At 43.8% G+C, this 22,483-nt stretch overlaps 1 protein-coding gene across 1 annotated transcript in view; it reads left to right on the top strand.

Moving 5' to 3' along the window:
* Positions 1-22,483, top strand: part of Gatb (glutamyl-tRNA amidotransferase subunit B) — a 64,294-nt gene that overhangs the window by 15,845 nt on the left and 25,966 nt on the right. Inside the window, exons 3-7 of the mRNA XM_057757375.1 lie at positions 10,527-10,640; positions 12,791-12,989; positions 13,388-13,510; positions 18,793-18,906; positions 21,007-21,091. Coding sequence (XP_057613358.1) covers positions 10,527-10,640; positions 12,791-12,989; positions 13,388-13,510; positions 18,793-18,906; positions 21,007-21,091 — 635 coding nt within the window. The remainder of the gene's footprint in view (positions 1-10,526; positions 10,641-12,790; positions 12,990-13,387; positions 13,511-18,792; positions 18,907-21,006; positions 21,092-22,483) is intronic.

The following is a 22,483-nucleotide window of genomic DNA, read 5'->3' as shown; positions in this document are numbered from 1 at the left end:
TTAATTGTTTTCAACAAAATATAATGGGATTGTTTCCTTACAGCTTTTGTAAACCTTTAGAATCCTGTAGCCACTTATCAGTACCTTTGTTTATCCCTCACAGCCAGCTGCCGACTTATTTACCTTACTTCTTATTCCCTTCCATTGTTATATCTGTGCAGAGAAATTCATGTCTGTGAATGCACCTTCTAGACTCTCAAGTGACATAGATTTTATTTGGCATGATTATATATTCAATTCTTGACTTTTCATCATTAAAATATAAACTCTTCCATTTGATCATGGCAAATAGGATGGTGGTGGTAGATCCTGAAATAACTTAGCACAATAATCTGAGTAATAAATGGTTAATACTAAAGTTTCAATAACAGAAACCTTGACATTTTTCTTTCAGAAAAGCACTAATTGGAAACTGTACATACATATTTACATGGTGAGGCAGCAGAGTGGACGTATTAGTAGAAAATAAGCTTTCCTATGACTTTGGGGGAAGCTGAATATATTCTTTTTTAAACTTTGTTTTGTTTTAATTATTTATATGTGCATTTTTTTCATCTGTATGAGTGTGTGCACAAGAGTGTTGAGGCACTGTGAGGTCAGAAGCATCAGACCCCTCTGAAGCTGGGGTTACACATGCTTGTGAGTCGGTAAGAACAGAACTCAGGTCCTCTGCAAGAGCAGTGCACACTCTTAGTGGTTAAGCCATTATTCCAACTCTGATAAATGTAAGAAAAGATATAACTGATAAAATAATAATTGTTAGGGGAGGGAATGAGAGGAAGTTATGGGGTGGATTTAATCCAAATATGTATGCAAGTATGAATATTAAATAAAATGTGTTTTTAGAACAATGAATTTTTTATATTCATAAAAATATACATGCCTACTTATATGTAGGATTTTTAGGTTCTGTGTAGACATTGTAGAATTCTGTTCACTAATATTTTTTGTTCCATTTACTGAGAGTTGTACCACACCTCAATATCTATAATGGGGCCTATAACTTTATTGAATCTATGACATAGGACAGTTTCGATGGATACAGTTAGTATATAGGATGCCATCTTATCACATCTCACTGTCGTCTTCGGTAGGATCTACTCCTACACCTTCCCTTACATTTTTATTCTGAAGCCATTCACATTTATAGAAAATTTGAAAGGATAGTGCAAGGAATATTCTCCTTGCATCTGCATTGCCCCCCTTTAGATGAGCCATTGGAGAGTTAAGTTACAGATAACACAGCACTTTATTTCTAAATATTTCAGCATCTGTCATCCGAGGACAAAGCACATTTCTCAGGTATGAATTCCCGTTGGTGTCTCACTCAGGAAAAGTAACCCACATACAGTTTCATTATTTGTCGATTCATATTCAAGTGTGTCTGTCGCTTTCCTTTCCCGAATCTGTCAGAGATTGTACATTGCAGTTGGCTGTTATAGTTCTGTAATCTTGTTTTTTTCTTTCCTTTCTCTCTCCTCCTCTCACTCCTCCTTTCATTTCTTCCTTCACAAATTGATACTTTTTAAGAATGCTTAGGTTAGTGATTTTGTCTTATTGTATGCTGTTGAAGCATTCATCATTAGCACAGATTACTGCCCCCGGAAGCTGGGCATGTTCACACGTATGCACTTCTGCTTCCCTTTGAATCTCCTTGACTTTTGTGTCTCCCACAGACACATCTGGAAGCATCTGGAAACGTTAGACTCTTCCAAAGCCTCCCTTCTCAGGACACCCTGGGCTGCTGACCGCTCAGGCGGGTGCAGGTTTTCATAGGAAGACTCCTGATATTCACAGACTCTTGTCCTTCCAGTTTCTTACTCACAATGATAGCAAGTACTTAGCGTTTGGCTCGTTCAAGCCAGTTGTTTCTTTCTCAGCCATAATCAAATCTTTCAACTTAGTACTGAGCTGATCCATAGATGGCAGAAAGCAAATCTCAACTTGGATTTTCAGGGCGCGCCGCTCCTCACGTCTGTGTTTCTTATCACCCTCTGCTGTGCTGAGATTTCAGTGATGCCTCCCAGCTTGTCCTTCCATGCAGTCCTCGTGGGTGTAGAGTCTCATTCGTAAATGCAGGCGAGTCAGGAAGGTTAACATTCTGTGTGGGAACTTTCTCCACAGAAATGATCTTTAAAAGTTTCAAGTTAATAAAATGGGAAAGACAAATATTCATAAGCTAAATAGGAAGTAGTTCTGCATTAAAACTCTCAGCCCCATCTGAAAATCGGTCAAAAAGAACAATTTATTTTTATTTTTATTTGGTTTTGTCTTTTCCCCTTGATTCTCAATGCCTTCTCTGTGCCTTTTCTCCATGAACTCATTGCATTTCAAAAGCAGCTCCCCACTACCTTAGAAGAGAAAATCACAGCCATGTGGCCACAGTGGGCAGTGTGGGGGAAGGCGGGAATACATGTCCAGCTGTTAGAAATTCATTTCTTTTCCTTGAGGATGGAAACTTTTCCTACCTCAGGTGGACATACAGTGTTATTCAAGAACAGGTTGCTTCACTCTTGGTGTGGGAAGTCCTTCTGTATATGTGTTGCTCTTACTGCTTTTATTGGTCAATAAAGAAGCTGCTTTCAGCCAATGGCTTAGCAGAGTAGAGTAGGGCAGGAATTCCAAGCAAATAGAGGAGAAAGAAGGCACAGTCAAGGAGAAGCCTTGTAGTCACCCACAGGAGACAGACTCACCAGGAACCTTGCCGGCAAGCACAGCCATGTGGCAATACACAGATTAATAGAAATGGGTTAATTCAAGATATGAGTTAGTCAGAAATATGCTTAAGCTATTGGCCAAACAGTATTGCAATTAATACAGATTTATGTGTGATTATTTGGGGAGTCTGGGCGGCCGGAAAACCAACAAGCAGCCTCCCCAACACACTCTAAAGACAGAAAATGAAGCAAGGCAGCTTCCTAGTGCACTAGGAAATATGGTCTCTTCTGCTGGAAGCAGCTAGGTTAGGTGCCCGTTATCCTATCAGGGGAAATAGTATGTTGTATATACAATAGTAATACAGAGTCGTGACACCTGGCACACCTTTCCGTGGGTTCTGAATCCAGGCTAATGACCTGGAGTTGTCTGAAGTTTTTCCAGTTCATTTCCCTGGGTATCCGTGGACAGCTTGCAAAGGAAGGGCCACCTGATGCACACTTTGCCTTTATTAGGACCGCCTTCCTGAAAGCAGGGTTTCCAGTTGCCTACTGCGACTGGGAGAGGGCAGGTAACTGGTGAAGATAATACGGCGATCGCAACTGACAGGAAGAACCAGATTCCAGCCAGTCAGTGTGCATGCCTTTAGTTTCTCTGTGAGTTCAAGGCCAGCCTAGTCTTCAGACAGAGTGAGTTCCAGGACAACAAGCGCTACACAGAGAAACTCTATCCTGAACACCCCCAGCCCCCAAACAAAAGAGATTCAGATTCAGGTCTGTCTGACTCAGTTTTGCTGTTTCAAGGATTTGTTAAAGTCTGGATAGTACCAGTTAGTAACTGGTGAAGACCTGTGAGAATATAAGGGGCCCCATACACCAAGTTTGTGTTTTACTGGTTGCCAACCACTCTCTGACTTTCCCCATCTTACTTGGCTAACTGCCCAAAAATAAGACTGTACCAATGACTTTCAGCACCCGCATGAAACCAAGTAGCCAGGCAGTGTTGTGTGAGAACTCTCTTTTAAAAGATCCAAGTTGGGGGCAGGCCCGGTGCCGACACAGGCCACATTGCTTCCCCGTGCTTACTTCCCCAGGCTAATGCCAGACTTTAGTATCCTGTAATCCAGGGAAGATCAGGAGCATCTGCTCCAGAGCCCACAGCCAGGCTTGCTGCCAGTGATGTGGGCTGACTCTGGGATACCTGAGCTTGCTAGGTGGCACAGGCAAGAGAAAAAGGAGGCTTCTGGTACTTTAGAGCAAGGCAGTTCCTGTGAGGGGTGGAGCTAGTACAAGATGGCTAGAGCTGGAGGGGACAGTGGAGCTGGGGTTGGAACTCCCATTCATGCCCCTTCTTCCTTCAGGAGCCCGGGCCCTTTGATGAACGGAGTTAACAGAGGAGATGTGGCATGCGTCTTCTGCCCTGTGCTAAACATGAAGAGCATATGTAAGCTCTGCAGGTATCCACATGCATATATCTAGTGACTGTATGCCAGCCAGTGCTTTCAGTATTAAAATTCTAGATAAAAATTATCTTCACTGACTGGCCAGTTTAGCAAGTCTATTTATGGTAGCAGAGAGCTTTGGTAATTGTCTGGGGTTGGTGGAAGGGCTCAATGTTGAGGCAAGGGGTGAGGAAGTGGGAAACCGTTTCCTCCGTGGTAATAAAACATATCATGTGGCAGCTTGCTTTGAATATGAATCGGGAGTTCATGCTTTGAAACAAATTTATGGTTAGCAAAAACATAAAGGCCCATTTTACTGCCTTATTTTTACTTAATAAATTTTAATTACTTTCTCTTCATAAATTAGAACATTTACCATTCTATATCCTAATGTCAGATGTGTCACATATAGCGCAGATTTCTCACAATAATTGCCGTCTGGGCTTTTGGGGAGACATGGTGTTATAGTCTTGTTTTTATGCTGCGGTAGCCGGGTTTTCGGTGGAGACACAGGCTCGCTGTAGTACCTCAACTTTCAAAGGCACTGCTGGCACTCTCTGGGCTCACCAGGAAAGACAGAGCAGGACCGACAGAGGAATGGTGTGAGGTGCAGGCTAGTTTGGAAAATACGCACTTTCCTTTGAAATACACCCCAGATATTTTCCAGGGTAGTTCCTAGAGAAGGTTTTAATGAACTATATTTATAATTAATGTAATTTCCCATAAAATGCTCAAATCCTGAGTAGTTAACTTGAGGCTGTGACCCTTTCCTCCTCTAACTTGCCTGCAGCTCCTTTCCGAGTCCTAGGTGCAGACTCAGAGCTCGCAGCTGAGGTTCCTCTTAAATTAGTAGCATTCCTTCATCCTGCCTCCAGTGTGTGAGAAAGGAGCCCACAGGAAAGTGCAGCATTTTATTATTTATTTATTTTCCAAAAGAAAGGGTCATAGAAATAGACAGAGAAATGTATGTACTTGCTGTTACAGTCGAAGCCTGTGTGTTCTCAGATCCATGCCTCCCATTTCCCTGCTCTTGCTGTACAGAGTTAGGGACCGTAGCAGCTGGCTCTTAGCTGGGTCTGGCCAACAGGGTACTGTGCTGAAAGATGGCAGCTAAGAGAAATGAAGCCTTTATTAGAATCAGTGTGTTCCGATACTTTCTCTGCTTAAAGTTCTGCTTCACTGCTCCCTATCAATACAAGGATCCATCCAGCTGAACTGCCCTCTGGTTCTCTTTCCACTACACCAACCCAGCCCTCTTCACTTGGCTCCACTAATGTGCTCCTCGGTACAAACTGCAGCTCCTACAGGCCCCTCAGGTGTGTGAGGTCTTACCCAGCACTACTCTAACACAAAGCACTCACTGCCCTCAGGGAAGCACCACCCCCTTGCCAGGCTAAGTTCCCAGGGGACAATCAAATCATTCTGCTTGGTTCTTCTTTTGCCCTATCTCCTAAATAGAATACCAAACTGATTAAACATTAGCTAAGATAATGAATAATTTAACATCCTCTTTATCAACACATCAACAACGATAGCTACATGATAAAAGCAAAGCTTTTTCTAGAAATGTATCAGTGGGGAAAAGGAAAATACTCTTAGCAGTAAAATAGAACAAAGACTCCATTGTACAGATGACAGAAGGGTGGAAATGTCCAAGAGGGCACAGTGAGGCAGCTAGGGGCATTCTCCACAGCAAAAAGACACCGCTCTCCTAGGGTAACACTTAGAACGAGACTCAGTCATCACTGCCTCTGTGAAACTTTCCCGTTACCTTCCTCCTCATTTGAGTTCACTTACCACAAGTCTCTCTTCAGATTCTGGCAGAGTTCCCATTCTCATGAGATTTGTGATTTTATATATTTAACTACGTGGAACAGATCCAGTCCATTGTGATGCAAGCACAGGTTGGGTGCAGAGAGAAGGCAAGGTTGCTGCTAGGAAGAATAGTAGCTGGCTTTACAGAAGTGGCCACATCTCTAAGATTCTGCAGAGCAGAGTGAGTCAGGACCTGTAGGTTTGTATAGGGGAACTGATCCACCAGTGAGGGCATAGTAAGACAAGGCGTTTTAGATGTAGGAAGGAGCTGAAACATGCCAGAGCTTGGCCTTTTATTTTGGGGATATTTGCACCATTAAGACATTTGGGTTCACAAAATGCCACAAGATGCATTTTTAACAGCCTACCCTGATGTGGAGTATAAGCTTGAAAAAGGCAGGTTTGTCTCATCCTCACAGGTTGACCAAGGGCTGGAACAGGAACAAAGTCCTCTTTATCTCCTTGTCCCTGATGTTTGGTACATTTTAAACATTCAGAAAATATTTTGGAATGAAGATAGCTCAAGTTGAATTTTTTCTTTTTTCATTCCATCCTCAGAACATGCTGACCTGGCCTTCCATCTGTCACAAGCAGATTGACTAAGATCATAATAAATTCTCTTTTCTTGGCGTGCTTTTAGCTGGCACTCTGTTTACTAGCCCCTCTGTGCAACTGTAGTGTGGTGATGATTGATGCTTATAACTCTGACCCTGAAGTACTTCAAGGCTTCTAAATCATCAGAAAAAGATTAAAATATATTCAACATCACTCTAATGTTTGTGTGTTTTACTGCATTCTTATTCTTTGAAAATTGATGACTTATGCAGTGCCGGTGTACTTGATAAGTACACAGTAAGAGTCTGTGATCACCCACCACTCTAGACTATCTCCTGGTGCCAGAATCAGGCAACTTACTGTGCATGCTGAGAGCAGAATGACCTAGCTGGACCACAGTGTGAGAGAGGCAGAAGCTGGAAAGCAGTAGGAAGCAGCCAGCAAATCAGATGTAGACAGAGAGGTAAAGAGTGTACACAGCCACGCTCTGTCCCCGCCTCGCCCCGAGAAGAGCACATCTTAGTGCTGGAGCTCTGGCACTGCAGCCTGTGTGTGCTGTCCCTATCAGCAGGCGCAGACTGCACAGAGCTATCCAGCAGCTGTTAGTATGGCGTTGACTGCAGTTCCATGAGATGTCAGACACTGGCCAGTAAAAGCACATGATAATTATTAGATTATCCTGGTCCCCATGCACATCTTCCATGAAAGCCATTATTATTGAGACCCAGAATGACGAATGTGGAACTTGCTGGGAGATGGCTCCACATTCTTAGTTTCCAAGAGGGGTGTGATGTGGTCTCTAGAGGCAATTTGTTTGAGTTTCCTTTGGGGGTTTGTATATTGCTGTCATTAGAGATCCATCTGTGTTTTGTTACACAACTTACTTTCTAGTCTATTTGACCAATCAGTTCTCATCTCAGTTGAGAAAGCAAGGCCCCGAGTCTCAGGATTTCAGCTTGCCACCTGGGCAAGGGCATGTACGCTACAGAGCTGGTTTCACCTGTCGCTTGGGCTCCTTAGCCAGGGATCTTTGGAGGGACTTAGTTTTTCTTTACTGAAACACTGGGATAGTACTAATTTCCTTCTCTATAGGGCTGCTGTAACCCTGAAGTGAAATAGTTAACGTGAAAATTCTCACTGGACAGCATTGCCTACACTAACCTAGCTGATATAAATACTGTCATATGCTAAATATAATAATACAGAGAAACGCCATCTATACCAGAGAATACCACAGGTCCACCATTAGAATATGGAACTTAATCTCATCCTCGAGTTCAGCAGTTCCACAAACTTTTCCAAAATATAGTACTGTAGCTCTGTAGTAGAGTTTGAAGTCAGGGATTGTGATGCCTCCACAAGTTCTTTTATTGTACAGGATTGTTTTGGCTATCCTGGACTTTTTGCTTTTCTATATGAAGTTAAATATTGTTCTTTCGAGGTCTATGAAGAATTTTGCTGGGGTTTTGATGGGTATTGCATTGAATCTGTAGACTGCTTTTGGTAAGGTTGCCATTTTTACTCTGTTAATTCTACCTACCCAAGAGCATGGGAAATCTTTCCGTTTTTTTTGTTTGTTTGTTTGTTTTTGTTTTGTTTTGTTTTGTTTTGTTTTTGGTGTCTTCTTCAATTTCTTTCTTCAGAGATTTAAAGTTCTTGTCATACAGATCTTCCACATGTTTCATTAGAGTTACTCTGAGATATTTACTTTTCAGCCCATTTATCATCTGTGTAAAGGAGGGCTACTGACTTTTTGAGTTAATCTTGTATCCTGCTATATTGCTGAAGGTGTTTGTGAGTTGTAGACGTTCCTTGGTAGACTTTTTGGGGTCACTTATCTAAACTATCATATCTTCAGCAAATAGTGAGAGTTTGCCTTCTTCCTTTCTGATTTGTATCCCCTTGATCTTCTTTTGCTGTCTTACTGTTCTAGCTAGGACCTCAGTTATAGTGAATAGGTATGGAGAGTGGACAACCTTGTCTGTTCCTGATTTCAGTAGGATCACTTTGAGTTTCTCTCTAATTAGTTTGATGTTGGCTTGCTATATATTACCTTGATTATGTTTCAGTATGTTTATCATAAAGGGATGTTGTATTTTGTCAAAAGCTTTTTCAGCCACCTAATGAGGTGATCATGTGATTTTTTTTTTTTATATGGTGACATTGTTTATATGGTGACATTGACAGATTTTCGTATATTGAACCCTCCCTGCATCTGTGGGATGAGGCCTACTTGGTCATGGTTGATGATTTTTCTGATATGTTCTTGGATTCAGTTAGCCAGTATTTTACTGAGAATTTTTGCATCAATGTTCATGAGGAAGAGTGGACTATAATTCTCTTTCTTAGTAATGTCTTTTTGTGGTATCAGGCTAACTGTAGCCTCATAAAAAGAGTATGGCAATGTTCCTTTTGTTTCTATTGTGTGGAACAATTTGAGGAGTATTGGTATTAGTTCTTTGTAGAATTCCACACTGAAACCATCTGGTCCTGGGCTTTTTTTTTTTTTTTTTTTTTTTTGGTTGGGAGATTTTGATGACTGTTTCTGTTTCTTAGCAGTTATAGATCTATTTAATTTGCTTATTTGGTCTTTATTTAATTTTGGTAAATGATATTTATCCAGAAATTTATCCATTTCCTTTGTTTTCCAATTTTGTGGAGTACAGGTTTCAAAGTATGACCTGATGATTCTCTGGATTTCTTCCATATTGTTAATGTCCCTGTTGGAAATTCTCTCTCTGCCTTTTGGTTAGTTTGGATAAAGGTTTGTCATTTTGTTGATTTTCTTGAAGAAATAACTCTTTGTCTCATTGATTCTTTGCATTGTTTTCTTTGTTTCTGTTTTGTTGATTTCAGCTTTCAATTTGATTATTTCCTGCCATCTAGTCCTTCTGAGTGAGTTTGCTTCTTGTTCTAGAATTTTCAGGTGTTCTGTTAACTCAATAGTGTAGGATTTTTTTTCCAAGTTCTTTATGTAGGCATTTAGTACTATGAACTTCCTTGTTTTTTTTTTTCGAGGGGGGAGGGGGAGTTGGGGCTTTCTCTGTAGCTTTGGGGTCTGTCCTGGCATTAGCTCTTGTAGACGAGGCTGGCTTCGAACTCTCAAAGATCCACCTGCCTCTGCCTCCCAAATGCTAGGATTAAAGACATTGAACTTTCCTCTTAACACTGCTTTCAGTGTGTCCCATAAATTTGAGTATGTTGTGTGGTCATTTTCATTGAATTTTAGGAAGTCTTTGATTTCTTCCTTTATTTCTTCCTTGACCTATTGGTGATTCAGGTGAGCATTGTTTAATTTCCATGTGTTTGTGGGCTTTCTGCAATTAGTGTTGCTGTTGAATTCTAATTTTAAGCCATGGTGATCCGATAAGATATATGGGTTATTCCAATTTCTTTGTACCTGTGGAGGTTTGCTTTGTTACCTAGTATGTGGTCAATTTTTGAGAAGTTTCCAGGAGGTGCTAAGAAGAACGTATATTCTTTTATCTTTGAATGAAATGTTCTATATATGTCTGTTAAGTCCATTTGATTCATAACATCTGTTAGTTCCCTTATTTCTCTATTAATTTTCTGTCAGACAGACCTGTCCAGTGGTGAGCGTGGGGTGTTGAAGTCTCCCACTATTAGTGTGTGGGTTTAATGTGTGATTTATGCTTTAATAGTGTTCTGGGGGGTTTTGCTGTTTGTTTGTTTGTTTGTTTGTTATACATATGAAGGTGCCCTTGTCTTTGGGACATAGATGTTCTCCCAGTCACTGCCTCACACAGATTCTGTTTGCAGAGAGGGACAAGGGATTAGTCCATGTGGCAGTGCTCTACTGAGCATTGTGAATCTCCTTTCTCTGATGTGTGCTGGGAAGGGACCCTGGGTGGGCCCCACGGGTGCGTACATGTTTTGTTGATGTTGTAATATTTTTCTGATTCGCAGTCAGCTTGGCAAGCAGAGCTGACCACAGAGAACCAGAGATAACAGTTTTAACTATTCAGGAAAGATTTTGGGAGTGGAGAGAAGCAGCTGTGTGGCCTGTGGTTCTAAAGAAGCTTGTCTGGTGTTTGTAAAGGTTCTCAACAGGAGGTGTGTGGAAGCTGCGGTGATGACCGGCTTGGCGCTGAACTGCCACATCAACAGGAAGTCCTTGTTTGACAGGAAGCACTACTTCTACTCAGACCTTCCTGTAAGTATGCTGTGTGATCTGCCTTCACACGCTCTCAGCACTGGCCAGGCCTGCCTTGGGGATGCGCCACTCGTGTTTTCTGTCCGCCCTCTGTCCACCGCAGCAGGAGGCTCTGTCCAGCCCTAATGAAGGCAGAGGCCCCCCGATGTTCACTAGATTGGATGTGATTGTCCTGATCGCTGACTCCTTGCTTAGTCTCATGCTTCTGTTGGTTCACTCGTAATTGAACAGGGACCAGGAGAGGCCAGTGCTGTCAGGTCCTCCCAGCCATGGTGTTTGGTGCTAATTGCCTGTTAGGACAAAGGCTAACCCTGTGCTTGGTGCAGCTGTTAGTACCACTCTCGCTTCAGACATTGTGAGAATGTGTCTCTTTTATGTAGACTTTCCTAATAAGGAGGCTAGCTCCTTTGACACATTCTATCATCTCCCGAGGAGCGAGTAACTGGACAGTAGTAGGCAAGATTGTGAGCCAGAATGAGCACAAGCAGCAGTAATTAGCTGAGCAGCAAACTCAATATTTACTTGCTTTTGCACTAAATTTAGAAAGTTTCTTTTTAAAAGTGGTGCCAGTGTAAATGAGAGACCATTTTTCATGGTGCATGTTCACACTGGAACAAAATTGAAATGTTGAATGGGTTCCTGAAAATAATGTGTCATTTAATCAGATGTTCTGATAGGTAAGTATGATTTTGAAAAACAGTAGCAATAAACATTGCCATGCATCATTCTCCTGGAACTGAAGATTTGGAAGAGTTGGGGTTTAGTGGGCATAAGCAGACATAAATAAAAAGCAAGGTAAAGAGGACCTGTAGCTCCCCTACAGCCTCCATTTCTACAAGTTTGGCCATGTAAATTGAAAAGAAATGTTTAATTTTTCAGTACTGGGGATGGAATGTAGGGACTTGCATATGCTAGGTGAGTTGTGTACCACTGACTGACATGAAACCCTGGAAATGTTTGGAGTGTAACCTGGTCCTCCTGGCCTGGGCAGTTCAGCATGTCCAGAACAGGTGGTCACCATGTTGCACAGGGCCTGCATATGACACAGCTCATTTGCTGTGTATCTGAAGCTCTGGTGCTTTGTCCAGCAACCCAAACCAGAATTCAGGGCTATAGGTGGAGACTTGCTATCTGAGTATAGATAAGGAGCTAGCCTTTTGCATGGTTCCCCAGTGTCAGCATCTCCCAGAGCCCTACCCCAGGCCTCCTGCATCAGAAACCTTGAAGGTTGCATTAAACATGGTATGGCTTGACATGTCCACTTGTATTTCTAAGGCAGTAAAAATTTTAAAAGTCTTTCACTGGCCTAGTAAGGAGAGGTACCAAGTTGGGCCAGTGTGACCTGGCAATCTCCTGGTTCTATGTATGGCCTTGGATAAGACCCTTGGCCTCCTCTTGCCTGTACTGAATAGGCTCTGGGGATTGAATGAGGATGACAGTGTCCAGCAAGTACTGCGGATGCTGTAGCCGTCACTCTGTTTACCTCCAGTCTTCCATCGTCATGAGTGTGTTAGAAAGTAATTCTCCATTTAGAAGGGACAGGCATCCTCACACGTCCGTCAGTTTTTTGCACTGTGTGCTGTCTGTTCGCAGATTGGGAGCGCATTGCAGCACTTTCTGGCCAGAGGGATAAGGGAAGAGCAGCTGACATGACTGCTTACCCGAGAGAGCAGACCCTGAACAAGCTGGAACGCAATGGTGGTTGTTGTAGCCATGCTGCAAGTGGATGGCTAGCTGCTTAGCTGGCATTCCCTAATAAGGGGCTCAGCAGGAGCCTGGTAATGAGATGCAGAATCTAGGCTAATGAGCTAAATGAAAACAATAAATTCTTCTCTTAGGGGCCTCTGACAATGAGATTATTGTTACTCTCAAAAATGGCACTCCAGCAAGGAAGATAGGATTCCTGTTGCTAATTGCATCTTTATTGAGGGTGAGAGACTTTGGGTGGGGAGTGGGGTAATAGAAAAAGCCAAAAGAAGAAAGGCTAAATTATGGCAGCAGTGTATAAACTAGGTTTTGTTGTTGTTTCCTTGTTTCTCCTGTTCTTTGTGTTTGTTTCAAGTAAACCTTTATGACATGAAACTAAAAGTTAAGTGAACCCCAGCTTTCAGTTATGGACTCGTAACTAACCCGTGTACGCTTGTGAGCAGGCGGGTTACCAGATCACCCAGCAGAGGCTCCCGATTGCTACCAATGGACACTTGACGTACAGCATCTACATAAGGAAGAAACAGAGTCAGGTGACCACCAAGACAGTGAGGATCAAACAGATCCAGCTGGAGCAGGACAGTGGCAAAAGCCTCCACGATGACCTGAGGTCCCAGACTCTCATTGATTTGAATCGAGCCGGTAGGTTGGGTCTACCTTACTTCTTCTGGCCCTCTCTGCTCTGGGGTCTTGGGCACTTCTCCTTTCTAGACTTTTCTCTCAAACTAATTGAGAAAGCAGGCACAGGAACTGACTAACAGATCAAAATATCCATGTTGGTATTGGCAGAGCTGATGAGCTAGCACAGCCTGAACCGTGCTTGCTGTAGACTTGCCAATTACACACCCCTAACCTCAGACAGACCGATCTGCCTTGTCATGGCCCACAGCTGGATATCCTTAAGAAGACATTGGAAGAAATGAACCAGGGTTACAAATTGACATAAGTGCGGGAAGCGGGGACGGGGTTGCTTTGAAGGTTGTGCATTAACGCCACGTTTTCCTTAGCTGATGAGTTTGTGACTCACCTCTCTCTGGTAGGAGTTGGCCTGCTCGAAGTGGTCCTGGAGCCTGACCTGTGCTGTGGGGAAGAGGCAGCCGTGGCTGTCAGGGAACTGCAGCTGATCCTTCAAGCCCTGGGGACCAGCCAGGCGAACATGGCAGGTAGAGGCTGTGTGGACAGTGGCCCTGCTCGGCATCGTCCCTCCCTCTGTTTCTGGCACATTCTGTATTTAGCCTATTGTACCTCACTTCTTTTCACCCTTAAAATTTCCCCTGCGCTCTTTCTGTGAGCCCCAGTCAAAGCTCAACACAAACAGCACTGCATTCACTTTGAGCCAGAAAATGGGAGTGTGGGAGTCAGGAGGCAAGATTTACCTTCTGCCAGTTTGTTAGATGAGAGCTGTGGGGTCCATGAGGTGTGTTCAGTTCAGACCTTTCAGAAGAGAGCATTGCTCACGAATAATAATTCCTATTTTGTGAGTTCTATATTAATAATAATAATTCCTATTTTTGTGAGTTCTATAATAATAATAATTCCTATTTTGTGAGTTCTGTGCATAGGCAGTTGTTATTCTGGGAAGATCTAGTTTTTACAAAATTTTCATCCATCTTGGACAGTGAACTCCCCAATTTGATTATTACCCGCTATGCCTATGTATGTGGATGCTGATAGTGAAATATCAAACTGTTTCCCCTTCATTTGTACAATTAAAATATCTTTAGTCCTGGCACCCAGGAGGCAGAGGCAGGCAGTTAGTCCAGCCTGATCTACAAAGAGAGTCTGAGGCCAGTCAGGACCAAACAGTGAGACCCTGTCTCAAGAAACAATAATAACCCAATAAGTTTTAAAACGGAGTAAACATTTTTATGTGTGTGCAGGTAAAGCCTTTTTTTTTTTTTTCTGTAAATGAATATTGTGATGATCCTGATCTGCAGCTCAGCAGAGTGGTTACCTGGATGTGTGAGGCCCTCACTTCAATTCCCAGCACTACAAAGAGAAAGCAGTTATATCAAACTGCCTTAGTCTTTGAGTTCAAGGAGAGAGACACGGCTCTGCAGCGTGATGACAGTCCATGAGTACCAGTGTCATAGTGAAACACAGTCAAGGAAATCATAGGTCTGCTCACTCTGTTTCTTCACCACAGCTTTGTCAGGGCCCTCAAGTCCCCCAGAGTGAACCACATCCCATTTCCCCTTTCCAGAGGCTGTGTAAAAACGCCCCCACCCTTGGCGCCCTCCCTGACAGAGTATACTCTGCGTTTAGTCTTGTTTCCGTAGCATGCACATTAAAGCGGCTGCAGTGTGCACCTAGTAAACATCTTTCGTGCTGATGTTCATCTCCCTGTTGGACTGTAACATGCTGCACACCGTCATCACATCACACAAGGTGTTTGCATGTTACAGAGGGGCTTCTCAGTTCTTAATGCCATGCTTGTCAAATAGGACATCTTACAAATGGTGAATTGTAACCCAAGAGTCCTGCAGCGAGTGAGACCTGGTGACCAAGCTTGCTTATTTGGTCTCGTCCTTAAAGGCTGGAGTAGAGTGGCAGAAATGTTAGCTGCCTGCTTGTGTCTTTCATAGAACAAGACCGTATTGGAATAAGGGGACTGTCTGTTTTCCATTCATCACTCATGCTGCTTATCCCAACAGTACATAAATGAAATATGGGCAGGTTAGATGCTTAGCCATCAATGTGCTAAGCGTTGATTCTGTATCATGTTTTTAAAGTTTCTAGATAGTCTCAATCACTGCCTCCTGCAGACCTATGGAGTAAGGAATAGGCTACCTGTTAGCTGGGGGAGAGTCCCCTCTGGGTCATCACAGGAGGACAACTACACCAGCAAGAGCCCTTGAGTCAGTGGCAGCGGAGCAGGGCCACTGAATCTCATTTGTTGTGCACTTTCAGTTTCTTTTTGACACAAATCCAGCAACTTTGCTTCCAGCACAGCAGCCAAGAAGCTCGAGTTATTCTGAAGAGCACTGAGGGCTACCTGGAGGGTTCAGGAGTCTAAATTCTTGGCCATAGCATGTTCAGCCCAAATGTCTTTGCTCATTTTTTCATGCCGCCACTGTGAGATGGTCATGCCAGCCCTGGAGGCTGCAGCACTGGAGGCTGCACTTGGGTCTGAAGGCTGTCTTGAAGAGGTGCCACTGGAGACCTATAGATGTGGTACTTATACTGAAGCATGTAGTGTTCTGGGCTCCATTTAGTGAGTTCCTGGTAGTTTTGCTAGCGAGCATGCACCACTGTAGCCCAGTGTCTGAGCCATTGCCTTCTCATGTTCAGCGTGTTGCTGCTGTCAAGAGAGATCTCCAAAGCTGCGCACTGATCTGAATGGGAAGAGAAGTAGACCTACTAAGTAGTTGGACAGTGATTCTGTCTACCAGTTGATAAGTTTAGTATGTGCTTATTAAAACAGTTTATCCTGTAACTTAAACACTGCGGTATTCCTGGGAGATGGTGGTATGGCTGTATAAAGGTAAGGAGACAGGCTGTTTGTTAGTCCAGGACTCATTAGAACCCAAGTGCGCCTCCTTTGTTTATCCATGGTGCTTCCCACTGTGGCTATACAGCATCATGCTGCCGGATCCCTGCATGGATGTGGACAGAGAGCCTGGATCTGAGTTAAAATCCAAACCTGTGGCTTCTCGCAGTAGAAACCTGGACATATTACTTGATTTCTTTGAGTCTTACTTTCTACACCTTTAAAAGTCATTCTCAAATAGTTGTATGGAAAGAGAGAAACAGAAGAGAAAAGCAAGCCGGAGTCTTGGGTGGTAAGGGAGGAGTGACTTCATAGGAGCAGGTCTGGGCTCTGGTGGGGCCGTGATCTGAAAGGCCCCAGGGAAGCCAGGTGTCCTTGTCATTGCCACTCTGCTACAGACGGTGGGTGTAACGACAGCTGTGACAAAAGCCGCTGTGTGGGGGCCGCACCTTCAACAGCAGTAATTAGGCTGCTTTTAGAGTTTACACTCACCTGGATGGATGTGTTCTGTGAGTTATTGGCAGTAAAATTTGATCCCATTTGGCCAGGGATGCAATCAGTGGTAAGATACCCGTTTAGCATGTGTGGGACCTATCCCAGCACTGCAGACGGGTTTTAAATCAGCCCTGCCTGCATTCTGTTCTCAGTTCTGGGATTGCTCAGCAGCCAGAAAGACTGGCCGTCCCCACAGACCTCCCTCTCCAGGCCTCAGATCCCCATTGTTTGTGGAAAGAGTTTTGTATCGCAGTGTTTTGCTCTTGATCAGATGTATTTCAAAGGAAGACGTAACTGCTCTGTCACTGTGCTCGGTGGTCCAGTTTGTAGTTTAGCTGTTACAGCTGTCTGCTCCAGGAAGACAGAGATTGAGCGTGATGACATCCTTATGTGGGAATGGAGGCCCCTCAGTGGGACAGAATGCAGAGCTAAACCTGACTGCAAAGGCTTTCATGCACTTGGGGTAATTTAACTTAATGTGTTTAAAAGGCATTTTGTCTTCACAAGGCAGAGTGTCTTTTGTTAAGGTCTGATACGATACCTGAATCCAGACTAGTGAACTCTCTTTCAACACGGCAGGATACTAAGTGATTCTCCTCAGACATTTATGTAGTGTGGCGTTCTCTGGGAGAGACGAAAATTCATGCCTTTATTCCTCTTCCAAATTAGAATTCTAAATCATGAAAGAGAGTATCATCTTTAAAAGTGAGTAGTAATTCAAGGTCCCCTAGTGCAGATGCGGTTTGGTCGTGCAGAGCACGACTACTTGGGCCGTTTTCCTTTGAGCTTAATGGGTCTTTTGCGTGGTTCCAAATGTATATTATATTAGTTCCAGTCAGACAGGCTTGTAGATTTACCAGGAACCAGCGTGACACAGAAACCAATCCGTTTGGTTATTGCTCAGGAAAATGCCAGTGTGTTGGAATCTGCCATTCAGTGGGGTTTAATTCATTGGACAATAACAGTGGGTCAGACACAGCCCTAAATTTTGAAAAAGGCCTTGTCCCTGCCTTGAGGATGTGACCCTTGAGAAGAGTAAGGAGGAATTACATTAACAAGCAAAGCAAAGATAGTTTTTATAGTTATTTTAAGGCTATAAATGAAGCTCAGTGCCAGAACAACTTGAAAAGTGACAATATTGCTTCTAAAGGCTACTCAGTGGAGCTGATGTTTAGTTAAGAAATAAAGAACAACTCAAGGCCTATCCAGCCTAGAACTGGGTGGTGGTGAGCATTCTAGGAAACCGCTTAGGCAAAGAGCCCACCAAAAGAGGAGCTCAGAAAGTACCCCTGAGGTTACCAGGTGACAGACTGTCGGACGACAAGCCAGAAAGGTAAGCGGAGAATACTTTGGCAGTAGTCAGAAGTGTACACTTCCAGGGGATGTGGGATTTATTGATGCTTTTAATTGTTTTAATATGTTTTTGTTGTGGAATATTTGGGACATAAATTTATCTAGCCCATCATCAGGTTTAAAGGATTAATATCTTCAAAACCTTACCAAGAGCTAGGACTAGTGACGCACACCTCTAGTCCTAGCTACATAGGAGGTTGTTGTAGGAAGATGGTGAATTCAAGGCTTGCCAGGGCTCCATAGTGAGACTCTGTCTCAAAAGATAAGTAAGAGCAACATGTGTCTTCCCATCTTGTAAGTATTGCACATAAAATTGGAGAGTAGAACTTGAGCTTTGCCTTGTAAGATAGAAAATGTGATTATTTCTCGTCTTCAGAGTCTTCGTATCTGTTTTGGGAATGTGCCCCTCTCTCTCCCCACCTGCTCCTTTAGGGTCATGTCTCCTGAGCCATGGGGCTTTCCAGGGCAGAGGAGGTCCCATGAGGACGGGGCCATCTCTCCTCTCACCCCTCCACCCATCCACCACAGTCTTTCTGCTTCAGCAAATCCTCATGGCAACCAGGGAGGCTTCAGATTCCTGTTTATAGAAGGAAAATCATTAGAGTGCCTGAGAAAGGAGGGGGCAGCTCAGGTTTCAGCTCCAGCCCTCGAGCTGTAAATTCTCAAGGACTGTCTTATAAATCTCCTGAAAGCACACGGAGAGCACTGGAGGGCTTCACGTAGTCATTCCTGAGGCTTCCCCCAAACTCAGCTCAGATGCTTTGGAAATAACCATAGAGTGAAACTGAAGAACGAACCTCTATTTTAATAACCCTGTTCTCACCGAGCACACAGGCACTAGATAGATCCTTCTAGCTTGAGCGTCTCAAATGTCTGTGTGCACAAGAAGAAGCATATTTACACACTCCTCAGGACTCTGGCTGGCCGTGAGTGGCAGGGGACGCGGCCTTGTGTTTCAGAACCAGTTATGCTCTCTATATAGGTTGTTCTAACCAGACAGAAAATCAAGGTAGAGACTACATACCTTGATATCGCCAGGCCCTACAAACCATATTGCTTCAAATAATTTCTACAGGTTTTGTTTTTTTTTTTTTCTTTTCTTTCTAGAGGGTCAGCTGAGAGTAGACGCCAATATATCCGTACATCACCCCGGGGAACCTCTGGGCGTCCGGACAGAAGTGAAGAATCTCAACAGCCTCAGATTCTTGGCCAGAGCCATAGGTGAATGTCAACTCTGACTCTGCTGTGTCCCCGTGTGTGTCGGTCACCGTGCTGTAGCGTGCGCCTGTGGCTGCTGCAGCGATGCTAGTTCTCATAGCTCTGCGGAGCCAGACCTGCCTCTGCGCATGCCTGCAGCTCCAGAAACTGTCAGGTTAGCAGGAGCAAAGATCTGAGACGGCCTCAGTCACGTGGGCCCTGTGGTCTTTTGTCCTTCCCCTGTCTGGCCCAGGCTTTTGTATTTGCCGGTGGAGGGTCCCAGAGGGTGGAGGCCTAAGCCTCAAAGTTCACGTGAGTCCTCAGTTCTGGAACCCAACTCACAGTGTCACTTCCGACACATTTCTTTCAAAGCATCTTGAATTCAAGCCAGACCCAAGTAAAGGAAATAGATTCCACCTGCTTTGGGAGGATTGATAAAATATGGTGATTGTGTTCTACCACATATCATGTGCTTTATGATGTCAGGTTCATTCTTTACATTGAATATAGTCTAGTTAGTTAATATGTTTCTACTTTTTACCATTTTCGGCTAATAGATTGCATGTGCCTGTACAGTCAAGGTTGGGTTTTGTGGGGCATACAGTGAGCATTTCACTGATGACGAATGTACGGTAGTAGCTAATGTAGAGCAGGCTAGCCCGATGATCAGTCCCAGGGAAGCTAGAGACAGTCCAAGAGGAGGACAACTCAGGAGACTCAGAGTAGATTTTAAAGCCAGAGATATCCCTAGAGGAGGGAGGGGTAACTTAAAAGCCAACCCTGTCAGGAGTACACAGGCAGCAAGTCTACTGAAGGTGTCGCCTTCACACTGCTGAAACCAAGGTGCTCAGTGGACACTGGTCTCTGGGGCACAGCATTGATGTGTTCAGAAGAGGTTATTCTCACCTGTCTAAATCTTGTGTCCCAAATCCAAAATGATTAGCTAGCCTTAATGAATACACTTGAAGGGACATATTTTTAGAGAGAAGGTATTCAAATTGTTCAAGGGTTACTGGTGGAACAGCAGGATAAGGGTAAGGAGTGACATAGTCCACTCTCTGAAGCCACCAAAGAGGTAAGGGGAGAGGCTCGTGCTTGCAGCCTGTGTCTGTGAAGGAGCTGGGAGCAAGTGGGGTGAAGTTTGCCTTTAGCCCGGGCATGCGTGTTGAGGGCTACGGCATGCGTGTTGAGGGCTGCACTGATCTACAAGGTGGCGAGTGACCAACCCAAGACTGGAACAGTGCACAGAGGAGCCCTTGGTATTTTTTAGCTATCCCTAACTTTTTTTGTTATATGAAGTGCCCTCGGGAGCAATAGTCAGAATTCTACCTGTGTTCAAACAAAGCCTGGCAGAACCAAAGCTTTCCACAATGGGCTTAATTCTTTAAGTCTACAGTTTCCCCACCAGGTTTTTTCAAATCATGGTGGTCCTTTCAACCATCATTCCATGTCAATCAAGGAGAACATCTGGGTAAGAGAGGTGGGATAGAAATGAAGTGTGGATTTAAGCAGGGAACACAGGGTGGGAGGTTGGGAAGGCTTACTTTTGCAAAGGAGCCTAGCAGCTGGACTGTGTCTCAGTCCTGTTGGACTGTGTTGATTGGCACAGTCTGTTTAGTCTGTTGGGTAGTGAGGGCATGTGTTACGGAGCAGTGGTCACAGATATTCTGAAAATAAAATGAAAATTATTCTCTTTCCAAAAATACACATACATTTCCATCCATATTTAGTGTATGAATTTTGAGGATTACCCGAGTTCCTTGTGGCCCATCTGCTAGTCCCAGGATAAGGAATTCTAATAGGTCGCTGTCCTGGAGCACCAGTGATGAGACCTACACAGCAGTCCCCGCCCTTCTACCCAGGTCTGTAGCTGTGCTAGGTTGTTAATCTCTCTGAGCTGAGGTGTCTGAGAAAGAGAGAGGAGAAGGGAAGAGATGACCTTCTAAGGCCCTTCCCAGTTGTGAGAAGAAAATACAGCCCACAAGGGAATGATCATCATAAGCAATCTCCTTGACTTTTTTCCCCTTTAACTTAAGGATTGAGGATGGTTTCTATGTATTACTTGAATGGATAAAAGGGATTCACAATTATACTAACTTGCTGTTTTTTTTTTTTTTTTAATAGACTATGAAATTCAGAGACAAATCACTGAACTTGAGAATGGAGGTGAAGTTCTAAATGAAACTCGTTCCTTTGATTATAAGCTGGGGTGAGTCTGTATTGATAAGCCTCTTGCCACAGCTTGGGGACTGGGGCTCAGCCATGGACTAGGAACTGGTCGTGTAAGAAAGGTTTTTAGCTTCTCTGTAGCCTTAAGAGAGGAGACCACTGCTCCCCGTAGCGTGAAACCTGGTCTTCAGCTGACCTGAGCTTACACAGAAGTGCTTAGACTCAGGCCCAGGCTTCCCTTTGCATCTGTGAGACTTCTCATAGCCTAAGCTTGATGTAGAAAACGGCTAAGAGATGGTTGTAGGGACACTTGATCAGTTATGCTTCTGTTGCCATGGTAAAGCAGTCTGTGGAAGAAAGAGTTTACTTTGGCTTGTGGTTCCAAAGGCAGTACCCATATCGGCAAGGGAGGCAGAACCGTAAGTGAGTGGAGCAGGAAACCATGAGATCAAACCTTCAACCACAAACACGAACCGAAGAGAGCAAATTGGAAGTGGGGCAGAGCTGTGAACCACAAGTGACAGACTTCCTCCAGCAAGACTGCATCGCCCCCAAAACAGCACTGCCAGCCGGGGACCAAGTATTCAAATTCCAGAGCCCCTGGGGGACATTTCTCATTCAAACCAACACATATACTCTTTCCGTGGTTGTTTAGATAACTTGGGCCCTAATTTCTCTCAGTCTGAATTTTAAAATTTTGTACTTTAAGTAAAGTACCACAAAATGCTTAAAAGTCTATAGAGGTTGTGTAGAAGCTGGCTGAGGTTGGGTTGGCAATAGAGTGTGTGTGCTCAGTCCCTGTCTACACAGACACAATATATTGATCTTTCTAAGCATTTTCTTTGTTTATGTAAAATGGGAGAGCCCTCGGAGTTAGGAGGCCCATTCCATAGAATCCCATGGAAAACTGAAGAGCTCGAATTTGCCTGTGATTAACTGAGAAAACCCTATGCCAAGCAGCTGTTACTATAACAAATGTTCATTTTGCTCACGACTTCAGAGGTTTCAGACTGATTGATTTGGCCTGTGGTGGCACATCATGTCTCAAGCACATGGTTGGGCTAACCTCCTTACCTCATTGCCAGTGTGCTCGCCAGTCTGAATTGCTAGCTTGACTAGATTACTGAAGCATTGGGTGTGTCTAATGTGTTTCCAGAGACCATTAGACCCTAAGACCCCAGCCTGATGAACGATGAATTCCCTCATGGAGTCGTATGACGGCATTTCTAGGAGGCTGGGCGTAGCAGGAAGACTAGGGCTCTGGGCGCATGTCCTTGGGTATATATCTTACTCTGTCTGTTCTTGTATTTCCATTTTTTGTTTGCTTTGCCATACCTTTCCACCATGATGGACTAATACTTTTGAAACTAAAAACTAAATAAGTATGTGTTTTCCCTTCTGAGTTGTTTCTACCAGGTATTTGGTAAGCATG

Source organism: Chionomys nivalis, chromosome 24, assembly GCF_950005125.1.
Source record: "Chionomys nivalis chromosome 24, mChiNiv1.1, whole genome shotgun sequence".
Taxonomy (NCBI): domain Eukaryota; kingdom Metazoa; phylum Chordata; class Mammalia; order Rodentia; family Cricetidae; genus Chionomys; species Chionomys nivalis.
The sequence above is the reverse complement of the archived record's forward strand: the minus strand, read 5'-3'. Positions and strand labels throughout refer to the sequence as shown.